The following is a 14,730-nucleotide window of genomic DNA, read 5'->3' on the forward strand; positions in this document are numbered from 1 at the left end:
CTTGAGGATATGGGGAGGGGGAAGGGTAAGCTGGGACAAAGTGAGAGAGTGGCATGGATATATATACACTACCAAACATAAAATAGACAGCTAGTGGGAAGCGGCCACATAGCACAGGGAGATCAGCTCGGTGCTTTGTGACCACTTAGAGGGGTGGGATAGGGAGGGTGGGAGGGAGGGAGATGCAAGAGGGAAGAGATATAGGGACATATGTGTATGTATAACAGATTCACTTCGTTATAAAGCAGAAACTAACACACCGTTGTAAAGCAGTTATACTCCAATAAAGATGTTAAAAAAAAAAAAAAGGAAAGCAAGATTTTTCCACAATGGATGAATTCCTCCGCCCCTAGTGAAAGCTGCTCAAGCAAAGTTAACCTTCAGGTCAGGTTATTTTGGGGAGTGGGGTTTGGGTTTCTTGGTTTTCTAGTTATTTTCTTGCTGTGATTCCTCCTTGGTCATAAATTGAGATGTCTGTGGGATTTAATTGTTTACTGCAGGGAACAACAGTGCCTGTTGGGAGACCTGTTTTGGAGAAGAGCCCCAGGGAGCCCTGAACTTCCCACCAAGATGTGAGCTGGGTAAGGATGGGGAGGGATTGCCAGCCGAGGGTGTCAGGTGGCTGAATTCAGAGCTGGTGTTTATTGATGCTTTTTACCCTGAGCACACTCCACAGTCAAAAGATCTAGTGTGTCTTGGAATCCCATGAGTCCATAATAACATAAGTAACATAACAAATAACATAAATGTTCCTACGTGCATTCTAGTAGCAATATGCTGGAGAAAAGTGATGTCTCTCATAGCTATTAATAGTAAAGACTTGAATTTATACTGACCTGCCCTTTATCTTCTCTAAAGAATAAAAACTAAGTATTATTCTATTTGGTTACAATGCTATTATTTTGTGCCTAACTTTGGAAAACCCCCAAAAGAAACATGGTCCTTCAGATCAATTGCTCCCAAATCTAAAGTACAATTTTTTGTCAACTATTATTTATTACGTGACTGATTTTTCAAAGAAGTTTGGCAAACAAGATGTCATTCTTCTCTCCACAAAGTTATGGATGTAACAGACAAAATGTTACTTATTCCTGTTTTACAGGTAAAGAAATAGAAGCACTGAAGTGTGTAAGGGTCTTTTAACAGTCAAAGCAGTTAAACAAGCGAGGGTACCACCATCCTCAGTGACTTACTATGGTGACTATCGTGTGGGGCTGCAGAGGGTCAGAGCAGCCAAGACTTAGGTACATATGTATGATGGAATATTACTCAGCCATAAAAAGGAACGAAATTGGGTCATCTGTAGAGATGCGGATGGACCTAGAGTTTGTCATACAGAGTGAAGTAAGTCAGAAAGAGAAAAATAAATATCGTATATTAATGGATATATGTGGAGTCTAGAAAAATGATACAGATGAACCTATTTGCAGGACAGGAATAGAGACGCAGACATAGGGAAGGGACGTGTGGACACAGGGGAGAGGAGAGGTGGGATGAATTGGGAGATTAGGATGGACATATATACACTACCATGTGTAAAATAGATAGCTAGTATGAAGCTGCCATATTGCACAGGGAGCTCAGCTTGGTGCTCTATGATGACCTAGATGGGTGGGCTTGGGCGGGGGGAGGGAGGTCCAAGAGGGAGGGGATATATATCAGCATACATATATATGTATATCACTATCCATCTAGCTGATTCACTTTGTTGTACAGCAGAAGCTAACACAACAGTGTAAAGTAACTATACCCCCATTTAAAAAAAAAAAGAAAAAAGGAAAACTGACTCATGAGTAGGAAAACTGTCAAAGAACACTGAAGGGCAAAGAAGAAGAAGAAGACGGGAAGGGAAGCCCAGAGAGTAAAGGAGGTGTGTGATCCTTCATGGCACAAAAACAACCATGTGTGGGGACAGGAAAATGAGGAGAAAGGTGACTGAGGGATAACGGGAAGGAAAAAAGGCAGAACAAGGCTCTGGTGGGTCTAAAGTGAGGTGTGTGGAGCAACAGTATCTTTTTCCCAAGGAGAAGTTCCCCTGACCATTGAACACCAGAATCCAGCATGAGCACCTGAGGTCTGTACCTCATCACCGTGTCTGGTTGGTCTTTTCTGCTTTTCTTTAGTTTCCTGTGAGCACAGAGCTCTTCAAAGGACAAATGAAGGCAATTCTGAAGAGATTCCCAAACTGCAAGCACATAATGGGGGAGCTCATATTGATTTAAGTGACCAATTATCTTATTAATTTGTTTGCATGTCTGTATGCAAGGGACATTTCCCTTCATTCCCCCAAACACAAACACACACTTTTCCTTAGGCTCTGGTTGCTTTCTTCAGGTATATGGGAGGCAAGGGGGAAAGAGGGGCTAAGGGCCTTAATGGAGGGGCTGCTGGGTAGAGAATTTAAGGGCACAGAATAATAAAAATGTAGATTGGGGCCACCACATGGAGTTGCCTAAGTAGGTTCAATTTTATTTATAAGTATATGGAATCTAAATACAACCAGATTGGGGTTTGGAGGAGAGAGATCATTTTAAACTTATGTCCCAGGATTGCATAGGATTAATGAAATGCTATGTATAGGAGAGACAAAGAGGAAGTGAGTTAAAAGAAAAAATAGGGATGGATTAAAGACCGAAATGTAAGGCCAGATACTATAAAACTCTTAGAGTAAAACTTAGGCAGAACACTCTTTGACGTAAATTGCAGCAAGAGCTTTTTTGATACACCTCCTAGAGTCGTGAAAATAAAAACAAAAATAAACAAATGGGACCTAATTAAACTTTAAAGCGTTTGCAAAGCAAAGGAAACCATAAAACAAAAAGTCAGTCCTCAGAATGGGAGAAAATATTTGTAACCAAGTAAGTGACAAGGGATTAATCTCCAAAATATACAAACGGCTCATGCAGCTCAATAGCAGAAAAACAAACAACCCAGTCAAAAAATGGGCAGAAGATCTAAACAGACATTTCTCCAAGATCTAAAGAAAACATACAGATGACCAAAAAGCACACGAAGAGATGTTCAGTATCACTAATTATTAGAAAAATGCAAAGCAGGAGGTGAGCAGTGGGCGAGCCAGTGAAGCTTCATCTGCCGCTCCCCATCACTTGCATTACCACCTAAACCATCCCCCACCCCCCACCCCCCACCCCCCGTCCGTGGAAAAATTGTCTTCCACGAAACTGGTCCCTGGTGCCAAAAGGGTTAGGAACTGCTGATTTAGGAGATTGGGATTGACATATACTCACTACTATATATTAAATAAATAACTAATAAGAACCTACTGTGTAGCACAGGGAACTCTACTCAGCACTCTGTAATGACCTATATGGGAAAAGAGTGTAAAAAAGAGTGGATTTATGTATATGTATAACTGATTCACTTTGCTGTACAGCAGAAACTAACACAACATTATACCTCAACTATACTCCAATAAAAATTAATCTAAAGGGGTGAGATAGGGTGGGAGGGAGACAAAAGAGGGAGGAGATATGGGGATATATATATATGTATAGCTGATTCACTTTGTCATAGCAGAAACTAACACACCATTGTCAAGTGATTATACTCCAATAAAGACATTAACAATTAATTTAAAAAATTAAAAATATAATAAAATAGATAACTAACAATGACCTACTGTGTAGCACAGGGAACTCTACTTAATACTCTGTAATAACCTAAATGGGAAAAGAATCTAAAAAAGAGTGGATATATGTATATGTATAGCTGATTCACTGTGCTGTACAGCAGAAACTAATACAACATTGTAAATCAACTATACTCTAATAAAAATTTTAAAAAATAAATAGACGTGGAATCGAAATAGAACCAGGTTAGAATGTGATATCGGGGGGGGGGAGATCTTTTAAACCCGCTTTCCTTCGGGTTTGTCCCGGAAACATGGGATACTCTAATAAAAATTTTAAAAAATAAATAGACGTGGAATCGAAATAGAACCAGGTTAGAATGTGATATCGGGGGGGGGAGATCATTTTAAACCTGCTTTCCTCGAGGTTGTGCCAGGAACATGGGCATAGTGGGTATAATCGCAAAATAGAAAACTCATGTGAAAGGCATTTGAAACGAGCCTGCCAAGGGGAAGGAAGGATCCCTGCTCGTTTGTCAGTGGCAAAAGATGAGAACTTTGATGATTTGGAGAAGGAATATGTGAGAGGGACAAAATATACAGAAAGGCTGAAATTTTAATTTTTAGATTTAAATTTTAAGTTGAAACATTACCAACAGGAAGTTAAGAACTAGAGAGAACAGACAGAAGCAGGGAAATGAGCACCATAGAAGATAGGAGATCAGCTCAATAATCAAACAAGGTACAGAGTTTAAAAGGTAGAGAATGTGACATTAGAGAAAGACCCAGAGAGGGAAAGTGCTAAGAAAGAGAAAGACTGGAGGAAAGTATAACAGTTATACATAGAGAAAAAGATAAAGGAGAAGAGTCAAACATCTGTAGAGAGGGAATGCCATGTACAAGGATGGAGAAGATGGTTTGGGACATTGTAGGGACTGAAAGAAGACTTGCTACATGGAAGCAACTTCTAACACTAGGAGTTGAACCTGTTAGCCATGAGTTTTCAGATTATGGTTGCTCCAGTTATCAAAGTGGCACCTGTAATACACTCAGAGGCAATGGGCCTCCCCTCAGCCATTCTTGTGTACTTCCATCTATAATTGAATGATCCCCCAATTCCTAACTCTGGCCCCCACTTGCCTTGTAAGCTCATTCACCTAAGTGCCTGACTATATTTGTACAGGGATCTGAGAGACATCTCCATTTGGACGGTTTTCAGGAACTTCAATACAAGTCACTTCCATAGCTGCATGTACCATCTTTCTTGATGCCAGATCTGCCTCCTTTCCCCGTGTCCCCTATCTCAGTATGGAACGCTATTGTTCCATTCTTTAGGTAGACACCTAGGGGTCACCAATGACTCTTTCCCCTCCCTCAGCTCACACACCCCATCAATCATCCAGTTTAGTTAACTATACCTTTAACTTGTCTCTTCCTCGTCCATTTGTTGCCACACCCGACACAAAAGCCCTAGTCAGATCTCTCTCCTCTCTGGAACTAGAGCCAGAGCAACAGGCTCTATCTGGTCTCATACCTTCCCCCGGTCATCCTCCCACCATATCCATTCTCTCCGACTCAACTAGATGACCCTTTGAAAATGCAGCTTGGCTTATCTCACTTTCCTACCTTAAATCAATAACTTTTTGTTGTCAAAAGGATTAAATCCTTCCCTATTTTCCTTCCCATGGCTCCAGCCTCATGTCTGCCTCTCCTGCAACGACTTTTAAGTTTGTTTAAAACTTTGCAGTAATTTTAATTTTGATTACTTTTTCTCAGCTGAGCCTTTGCACACACTTAGCCCTGTGCTTGGAACCCTTTTCTTGGTCCACTCCACCCTCCATTCTGCTCACTAATCTGGTGAAATCACATGGAAGTTACAGACCACCTCAGAGATACCTTTTCTAATTCCTAGTTCTAGAAAAAAAAAAACAGCATGAGAGACGGGGAGAAGACATAAAGCTCAGCATCAGGAAAAGAAGAGGGAGAGAAGGCAGGCGGGAACAGATGTGGGAAAAGAAACAAATCAGGACACAGAGAAGTACCAAGAGATTCCACCAGCAAGATAGCGAGATAGAAATAGAAGAAGCAGAGATGTGTGGAAAGGGTGAGAGTGAGAAAGAGAACAGGGTTGGGAGACAACGTGTACAGTCTCCATCAGATTATCGGATTGTGCAGGCCCCCTCTTACCTTCACGGAACCCTAAGACACAGGTATGCAAACTGTTGTAACTTCTATTTTGTGGTTGGGGAAATGAAACAGAAGGGCATGGAGGTTATTTTTGCAAGGGCAAGGTAGAAAAGGAAGGGTGGGCACCAGCATCCTGGGTGTGTCACTGAGGGTGACAGTTGTGTGAAGCCAGCTGACAGTCCGCGTGGGGTCATGTGGTCAGAAAAGGAAGAGGAAACCCAAGGAGTTCTGCAGCTTCCCAGGGAAGTGAACCAGGGTCCAAGAGAAGATTTAGTGAAGGAAAAATTAATGTTGGTGGGGAGGGAAAGGAAACCACTGAGAGACAGGGAGTATAGAAATGGACCCAACCACTTGGGCTTGAAGAGATCTAGAATAAGAAAGCTAGAAAGGATAACAGGAGAAGAGAGATACACTATCACTGAAAAACAAACAAACAAAAAAACCCCAAGACCTGAAGACAAGAGATGAGGAGAGAAACACAGACAATCAAAGAGATGCACAGCTAGGAAACAGAGCTGTGTGGCGGTGGAACTGTGGGTGGGACACAGAGAAGGAGAGAGGAGAGGCGCAGATGGCAAAGAAGCAGAAGGAGATGGCGTGGCTCTCGGGAGCAGTGCTTGGAGCAGACATATGGCTTTCCCGTCATGTTTGACATGAGCCAGCCGAGGTCTGTTTCTGATCGCCCTCCATGGTCCATCATGTCCTTGTTTCTCTGCAGTGACCTGTTATCCCAAAGCTCCCCAACTGACTCACGAAGAAGAACCCAAGCAGGTGCTCAGCCTACTACCAGGAGAGGGAGAAGGTAATTATGATTTAAATTCCTCAATAAATAGGAAAAAAAATCCCCCCTTCTCCCCTCTTGCCATTCTCTTCTTCATATTCACATACATACACATGGAATTGTGTCGATTGTCTGTTTTGCTTTTTCCAAAACTGTGAGAGAGACTGAGGACAAAGGTGAGCTGAGCTGAGTGGGGAGAGCATCCCTGCGTGGAGAACGTAGGGAAACAGGATGTGCCAAAGGTAGGCTGGGGTCCCAAAGCAGAAGTACCTGGGTGACTTTCTTAAATGCGTATAAAATCCAAATGTCAGCAGGTTGTGGCAGTTGAGGCAAGGAGATCATTTTTAGCTTACTTCCGGAAGTGCAAGGAACATGGAAGTAAGTTTTGTGAATGACTGATAAGCTTGCAATTTAGAAAGGTCATGTGGGAGACTTAGAATAGAGCTGATAAGGGAAGGCTCTCCGGCACTGTGGTCCATGTGAAAGTGGAAGGACTTTTGTCAGTTTGGGAGAAGTGATCTGTGAGCATGAGGAAAATATATAAAATAAGGAAATTTTACAGGTATCTAGAAAGAGAAGACCCAGAGAAAAAGAGAAAAGGAGAAAATGGAAGACAAGGTAGAAAGGGAATTACCTCAATAAGAAATGAGATACAAAGATAAAAATTAGAGAAACTATATAGAGAGGCAAATAAATACCAAAAAAAAAAATGTGCAAGGAAGCTCAGAGAAACTATGTCGAGAAAGAGTTTTATCAGATCAATAAAGAGTGAAAACTGCTGTACAGGGAAGAGAGGAGAGAAGTTGGGATCCTGGAACACTGAAGTATGCACATCAGACAGGAGCATCTTCCTTCCCAGCAGTGAGTTTCCAAGTTAGGTTTGCCCCATGGAGAGAGTGGTGTCCATAACATAGAGTAATAATTCTTTCCCTGGCAGCCTCAGCTACTCTCAGGTAACAGAATGTGTCTCAAGCACATGCCTGCTAGGCAGACCCATCTTCCAAGGTCAGACCCATCTTCCAAGATCATCCATCTATGTATGTACCTGAAGACATTTATCCCAGGGCCTTCTCCATTTGGATGTCTTTCAGGAACTGACACTTCCCAAATTGAAACCAACATCTTCTTCCGTGAAACTGGAATGTCCTTTTCTTACAGGGTTTGCTCTCTCAGTAAATGGAACTTGAATGTCCCATTTTCTCTTGCTCCCATCTTGCCCATTTTCTCCACTTCAGCACAATTTTTATTTGCAAGATGGAAATCAGATCATATTACTTTCCCACTTAAACCTGGTGACCTTTGTTGTCCAAAGATTAGATCAGTTATCCTTCCTGTCTTTCTGTGCCTTCCATTCATCGTGCGACCCTTGCCAATTTCTTCTTCCTCATCTCTAATGATAGTATAAACATTTTCAGTGATTGCAATGTTCTGCTCTTTCTTTTATATGAGGGGTTTGGAGAAATTTTCCCCTGTGGTTGGTGGTGTTGCCTTGGTCCACTCTATTTCTTATCCCATTCCCTGATCAGGTTATATTATACTATTTTAGGGATGCCTCTCCTAACACTGACCATGAGAAAGGGAGCGAGAGGGAAAAATGGGATGGGGAAAGGTGATAAAGAGCAGTGTCAAGGCTGCAAGAGAAAAAGAGACAGGAGCAGAGGAGACAGAAACACACCAAAACAAAGAGAAACATCTAGAGATGCTGGCAGAAGGAAACAAGAGCAGAGACAGAAAAATATGCAGAGGCAATGGGGAAGGGGAAGAAGTAGAAAGAGAATTAGGTGTACGGGGAGTGTGGGAGATGGTGGATGGATCTCAGCCTCCGGTGGTAGTGATGGGAGGGAGTTAACCTGCAGGCCAGGGGAACCCCAAGGGCAGACCAAGATGGTCTGGGATAGAGATAGTCCCACCCATGAGATAATTGAGCTTCCCATGTCTTCAGTATGAGTTTTCTTGCCATGATTTCCCCCTGCTTGTGTACTGAGACCTCTGAGGGATTTCATTCCTTTCTGCAGAGGACAGCAATGCCTCTTGGGAAGGCTGTGACAAAGAAGAGCCCCAGGAAGCCTCGAGCTCCCCAGCAAGATGTGGGCCAGGGAAGGAAGGGGGAATTGCCAGCCCTGAGCTGCAGGGTTTCGGATGTCTGAATTCAGAGCTGAACAGCATGACCCTTGTTAGAATAGATGTGTTCCCTCTTCATGTTGTAGTAGATCAGTCCTAAAGAAGGACAGAGTGTTTTTTTCCTCCACAATCTTTATGCTTATTTACACTAAAGACTCAGTATTGTGATTTTAACCCCTGACCACCTTTTATTTTCTATAAGGAGTAAAAGATGAGTATTTATCTAGTGTTTAATAATAATAATATTATATTGTCATAACCTTGGATAGGCTTCCAAAGAAACATGGTCCTTGAGATCTACTTGTCAGAAATTAAGATCAATGACTCTAAGGCCCAAATGACATTTTTTGCCACGTATTCTTCATCAGGTTATTGGAGTATATAGTGCTTTATTCTTTTCAAAGTACTTTGGCAAGTAAGATTTCCTCACAAAACTTTAGGACTTAGCCAGGGAAACAGTTATTATCCTGCCTTAGAGATAAGAATATGGAAGCACAGAAAAAGGATACTTGTTTTCCCTGAGATGAAAGTAGGAGGAAGGGCAGAGATACCTGTGTCCTGAGTATCTCATTGCAGGTGGTGGCTGTGTGAGGCTTGTAGCAAGTCAGTGTCCAAAGGGAGACCCGCAGGATCCCAAGGACAGTAGAACAGAGCCTGGACCAGAGAGCCTTCCACTTCTCAAATAAAGAATGTCAGGGCTTCCCTGGTGGCGCAGTGGTTGAGAGTCCGCCTGCCGATGCCGGGGACACGGGTTCGTGCCCTGGTCCGGGAGGATCCCACATGCCGCGGAGCGGCTAGGCCCGTGAGCCATGGCCGCTGAGCCTGTGCTTCTGGAGGCTGTGCTCTGCAACGGGAGAGGCCACAACAGTGAGAGGCCCGCGTACCACAAAAAAAAAAAAAAAAAAAAGAATGTCAGTAGGGAGAGGAAGAGATCAAGATCATCACTGAGGATAAAAAGTGAAGATAGAAGACGTCAGGGGGATCAGAGCCCACAAAATCAAAGGAGCACAATTATTCTCCTAGTGCAGAAGCAGAAATGTTTAGAGGCACGTCTCTAGATAGGAAACTGAGAAGCAGAGGGTAGGAGAATGAGGTTAATGAGGTGGAAACAGAGGCAGAACAGGGCTTAGTTGGATCTCAGGTGTGGTCCTTGGAGCAGATGTCCCTTTTCCCAGAGGGCAGCTCACTTGTGATCTGAGCATCCTGGCTCAGCTCATTTTCTTGTTTCTCTTTAGTGTCGTGTGATCCTGAAGCTTCCCAAATGACCAACAAAGAAGTACCAGAGGAGCTGCCTAGTCAACCACTATGTGATGGAGAAGGTAATTGTGATTTCAACTCCCAGATTGAATCTTTGTTTTTCTGTCTGCAGAGAGGAAAATCTCCATCTTTCTTCTCCCTTCCTACCCTGCTCTCCTTCACATACCCATACAGAAGAAATATGTAGAGCCAACTGGAAAGGATGAAAAAGGCAGAGAAAATTAGTGTATAAGGAGGGAGTGAGATGGGTAGAGTGTTTTCAGCCTCTGATGAGAGTGACAGGAGCCATGTTGACCTCTAGGTCAGGTGAGCTCAAAGGCAGGAGGGTCTCAGGGCAAGGACATGCCCATCTTGGAGATACTTGAGCCGCTCTGGTCTTTCTGGTTGTCTCTGGGAGGGTTTTCCTACTATGGTTTCCATTGGTCATGCACTGGGATTCCAAGAGATTTCATTCTATTTATCATAAGGAAGCAGTACCTGTTCAGAAATGTGTGATGAAGAAGAACCCCAGGAATCCTTGAGCTCACTACCAAAAAGTGGAACAGGTGAGAGAGATAAGGACTGTCTGGGCTGCAGGGTGTCAGGAGCATGGTGTTTCCTGATGGATTTTACTCTGGGAATATTCCACAATGAAAGTTCCAGTTAATTCTCAAATATCATTCTTCACATTTACCTTGGCTCTTTGGCTCTTGTACCTTGCAAGGGACAAGAAACCCTGAGCAACTCCGTAATTAGGAGATCATGTTGTTTGATTGTAGATATCCATATATTCAGTTGTAATAGATAGAATTCCACATAGGAGAAAGAACACAGAAGCTGCACAAAAATTTGATTAACTTTAGTGGAACTGTTAGTACGTTATCTCTAGCTATTTATTATCTCCCAAGAATATTTATATTCACCTCTTCCAGCACAGAAACATAATCTTTCATTTGTGTATTATCTACAGAGAGTTGATTTATTGGTTAAGTTGGTGTAATGTACTTTAAATCATCATAAACTGTTTCTTTGCCCAAACGTTTGAACTTTTGATCTTATTATAGGAATAACTCATGACTTCAAATGTTTGAGGTTCTTTGGGGGTTTTAGTTATTTCCTATTGCATGGACAATGCTCAAAGATGAAGTACAGTTGGGTTTAAGCTGATTTTGATAATTAGGTGGAGTCATGGTCTTTATATAAATAGTTTGTAGCATCCTTGCCCTGAATGCCCATCAATAGCTGTCAGCCTGATATTTCTTAATGCAATTTATCCTCAATTCAAATTTATTTTAGAAGCATAATTACGAGTAAAGCCATTAGTTTTTTCCAGGAGTTGGCCTGGGACGATGGCATATTCAAAAATTCTTCAAACTGGCTCTACTAGAAATATTTTAGAAGAACTGAATTATAAAGTTAGGGTGGTGATCGTCCTGAGTGAAGTCAGTCTTGGAATGTTATTATTAGTAGTAACATTATGGGGAAGTCAGAGGCTTCAAACATTAAGCCAGTAAATAGAAAAACTAAAGTTGTAAGGATAAAGGATAAAAATATGAAGGAGAATGTGACAATCAGTGTGACAATCTAGGCCTCCAGGAAAACCTTATTCTGATGATCTTGAGTGGAAGCAGTTCTACTTCATGGAATTATCTGCATGTTCTGGGGATCTTTGGGTAGTAAAAAGACATTAAATAATCCACTTGATATCTGTTTTTATATGGGTACCTGAAGAGATTGAAAATCTGTTTGTTTCCACAGCATTCAGAAGTTATGATCTACTCCAAATGCATAATGGCTTTCAGTTTAACAATTTGACATGTCCTAGAGAAGGCTCTATGTTCAGTTACTTGAGACAGTTTTGCTTTCTGTAAGGGAATGAACTCTACAAGGGAGTCTGGAACAGTCACTGCATACCCAGCCTGGTATTTCATTCTACTTTATTTTCTTTTGTCTCATTTAATTATATTTTTATATTAGAGATAAAACTTTTCACCAAACAATATTAAGTCAGGATTTAGTAAGGAAGTATCTAAACTATCTCTTCTGGAATTGGACATTAGAAACTAAATCCTAGGATTCTCCTTCCTTGAGTAAGAGTATTACTCTATAACACACACACACACACACACACACACACACACATATATATGATATTTTCTTTATCTATTTATCTATTGATGAACACTTAGGTTGTTCCCATGTCTTTGGCTATTGTTTAAATAATGCTGCAATGAACATTAGGGTGCAGATTTTGTTTCCTTTGGATTATATATCCAGGAGTGGAATTGCTGGAACATACGGTAGTTCTATTTTTAGTTTTTTGGGGAAACGCCGTGCTGTTTGCCACAGTGGCTGCACCAATTTACATCCCACCAACAGTGCTGAAGGGTCCCTTTGCTCCACATTCTCACCAACATTCGTTATTGCTTGTGTTGACAATCTCCTTTTCTTAAACATCAACTCTGCCATACAACATAACCTAAAAATGGGGGTAATGTCTTATGATATTCATGGTCCCTGGGGTTTAGGAACAAATCTTGGGAGGTCATTTTAGAATTCTACCTATGACAATGAAGCTTGAGTAAATCTCCAGAAAATAACTATCCAGATGAGCCATTGATTTTCCCAAGCAAATAATAATAGGCTATCAGACAAATTAAAACACCAAAGAAAGCTGAGCATAAGTGTGTTGAAGAAAAGAATTTGACTTTAGAAAAGACTATAGTAATTGGCTTAGGCACTGCGGGGAAGTGAGGTATACCTATTTTGTTTATTTCCTGCGTATCTTGAATATGCATAGTATAGGCATACTGATGTTCAGATTAACTATAAAGTGAGCATGTGTAGGAGAATTTTCCAGGAATTCTAGGGTTAGCCCTTCTTAGTACACTTAATATGTAGTTTCATTTGCAGAATAGAGCCCTGCCTATTAAATTTTTAGGAGTTTCTTAGAGAAAAGCAAGGACTGTTTGTTACATGATGGTCTGAATATAGCAGTTACTGGTTGGCACATGGAACTACTCTTGGTCATTTTTTTCAGTCCTTTTAGAGAAGTAGTATCAAATGAGTCATTTACTTTTTTTTTTTTTTTTTTTTTTTTTTGCGGTACGCGGGCCTCTCACTGTTGTGGCCTCTCCCGTTGCGGAGCGCAGGCTCTGGACGCGCAGGCTCAGCGGCCAGGGCTCACGGGCCCGGCCGCTCCTCGGCACGTGGGATCTTCCCGGACCGGGGCACGAACCCGTGTCCCCTGCATCGGCAGGCGGATTCTCAACCAGTGCGCCACCAGGGAAGCCCAAATTATCTACTTTCTAACGGACCCCCATCCATTAATTAGTCTTTGGGGCTAGCTTGGATTGGGGATTTATCAAGTCTATGCCTCTATCTATTTGCTTTGGATCACTATCTTCTAATAATCAAGAAGCACAGGAAAATCAGGAACACAAACACACACGAGACAAGACTTTTAAAAAACTAGACGAAAGAAAAGTGAGAGTAAATGAAGTAGTGGAAGAATAAGCACATGAACAGAACATTTGCTAAATGCTGTCTCGCCAAACCAAAATGTCTCCTTACTTTGCATCTAACTGCATACACATCTTTAAATAATAAAATAAATTCAGAAATAAAACTTCAGTGAAACAAGTCAGAGCTCAAGTTGTTCTTGAGATGGATTCACTTGGCAGTGGATCAGGAAGACAATCTGAGTTGTGCACAAGAAGCTGGGGTTTGGGACCAACACCTGTTGGTCCGAGGGTCCCACAAGACACCCCTAAGCAAGAGTCCTCAAGATGATCATGGTGCGAACACCGTTTGTGAAGGAAGAGTGGCCACCATGCAACATTTGAAGCTAAAGCTGGATTTATTGCTTTCTAAGCAGGACACATGGTGGGAGGAAGCACTGCACACAGTTTTTTTAATAAAGGAAACTGCTGATTTTACTTATCTTTTAATTAATTTTTATTGGATTACAGTTGGTTTACAATGTTGTGTTTTCATTTACGATTTTGGGAGGCATATAGTTCAGGGACTGCAGACTTTCAGAAATAGGAGTGTTTATAAATTGGTTAGCATTTAGCCACACACATAGGCTTTCTGAAGTGTGTCTGTTGCTGACTGGCTGATTTTCGGAAGTGTAAGGCTGCCACTGATTAGCTGACTTTAGATGTGGTTAGTGATGCAAGCAGTCATTGGCCAATTGGGATGAATTTAAAACTGGTTCTGGCAATTACTTTTTGCAACTTTCAAAGGACAGTCAGTTTTTCTAGAAGGATAAGATCCTTTTATTTTATTCTTAGGGATAAAAGTAGAAAAATAAAAGTAGAGAAAGCAGAATGAGGTTCAAAAGATGGGAAAAACATGGCTCTGTTGGATCTCAGGTGTGATTATTGGAGCAGATATTCTTTTTCCCAGAAAGCAGTTCATTGTTTTTTTTCTTTTTCTTTTCTTTTCTTTTTTTTACATCTTTATTGGAGTATAATTGCTTTACAATGTTGTGTTAGTTTCTGCTGTATAACAAAGTGAATCAGCTATATGTATACATATATCCCCATATCCCATCCCTCTTGCGTCTCTCTCCCACCCTCCCTATCCCACCCCTCTAGGTGGTCACAAAGCACCGAGCTGATCTCCCTGTGCTACGCGGCTGCTTCCCACTAGCTATCTATTTTACATTTGGTAGTGTATATATGTCATTGCAATTCTATCACTTTGTCCCATCTTAACTGTCCCCCTCCCTGTGTCCTCAAGTCCATTCTCTGTGTCTGCATCTTTATTCCTGTCCTGCCCCTAGGTTCATCAGAACCATTTTTTTTTTTTT

General features: G+C 41.6%; 1 protein-coding gene across 9 annotated transcripts in view; it reads left to right on the forward strand.

The window, feature by feature from the left end:
* Nucleotides 1-14,730, forward strand: part of LOC102975826 (nuclear body protein SP140-like protein) — a 75,092-nt gene that overhangs the window by 24,412 nt on the left and 35,950 nt on the right. For 6 of the 9 annotated variants that reach the window (XM_028482478.2, XM_028482482.2, XM_028482485.2 and 3 more), the window contains exons 6-9: nt 501-581; nt 6,495-6,578; nt 9,914-9,997; nt 10,403-10,480. In XM_028482478.2, the coding sequence (XP_028338279.1) occupies nt 501-581; nt 6,495-6,578; nt 9,914-9,997; nt 10,403-10,480 (327 nt within the window). The remainder of the gene's footprint in view (nt 1-500; nt 582-6,494; nt 6,579-9,913; nt 9,998-10,402; nt 10,481-14,730) is intronic. The other 3 variants (XM_028482486.2, XM_028482494.2, XM_028482498.2) reach the window with 1 other exon arrangement.

This window comes from Physeter macrocephalus, chromosome 2 (genome assembly GCF_002837175.3).
Source record: "Physeter macrocephalus isolate SW-GA chromosome 2, ASM283717v5, whole genome shotgun sequence".
NCBI lineage: Eukaryota > Metazoa > Chordata > Mammalia > Artiodactyla > Physeteridae > Physeter > Physeter macrocephalus.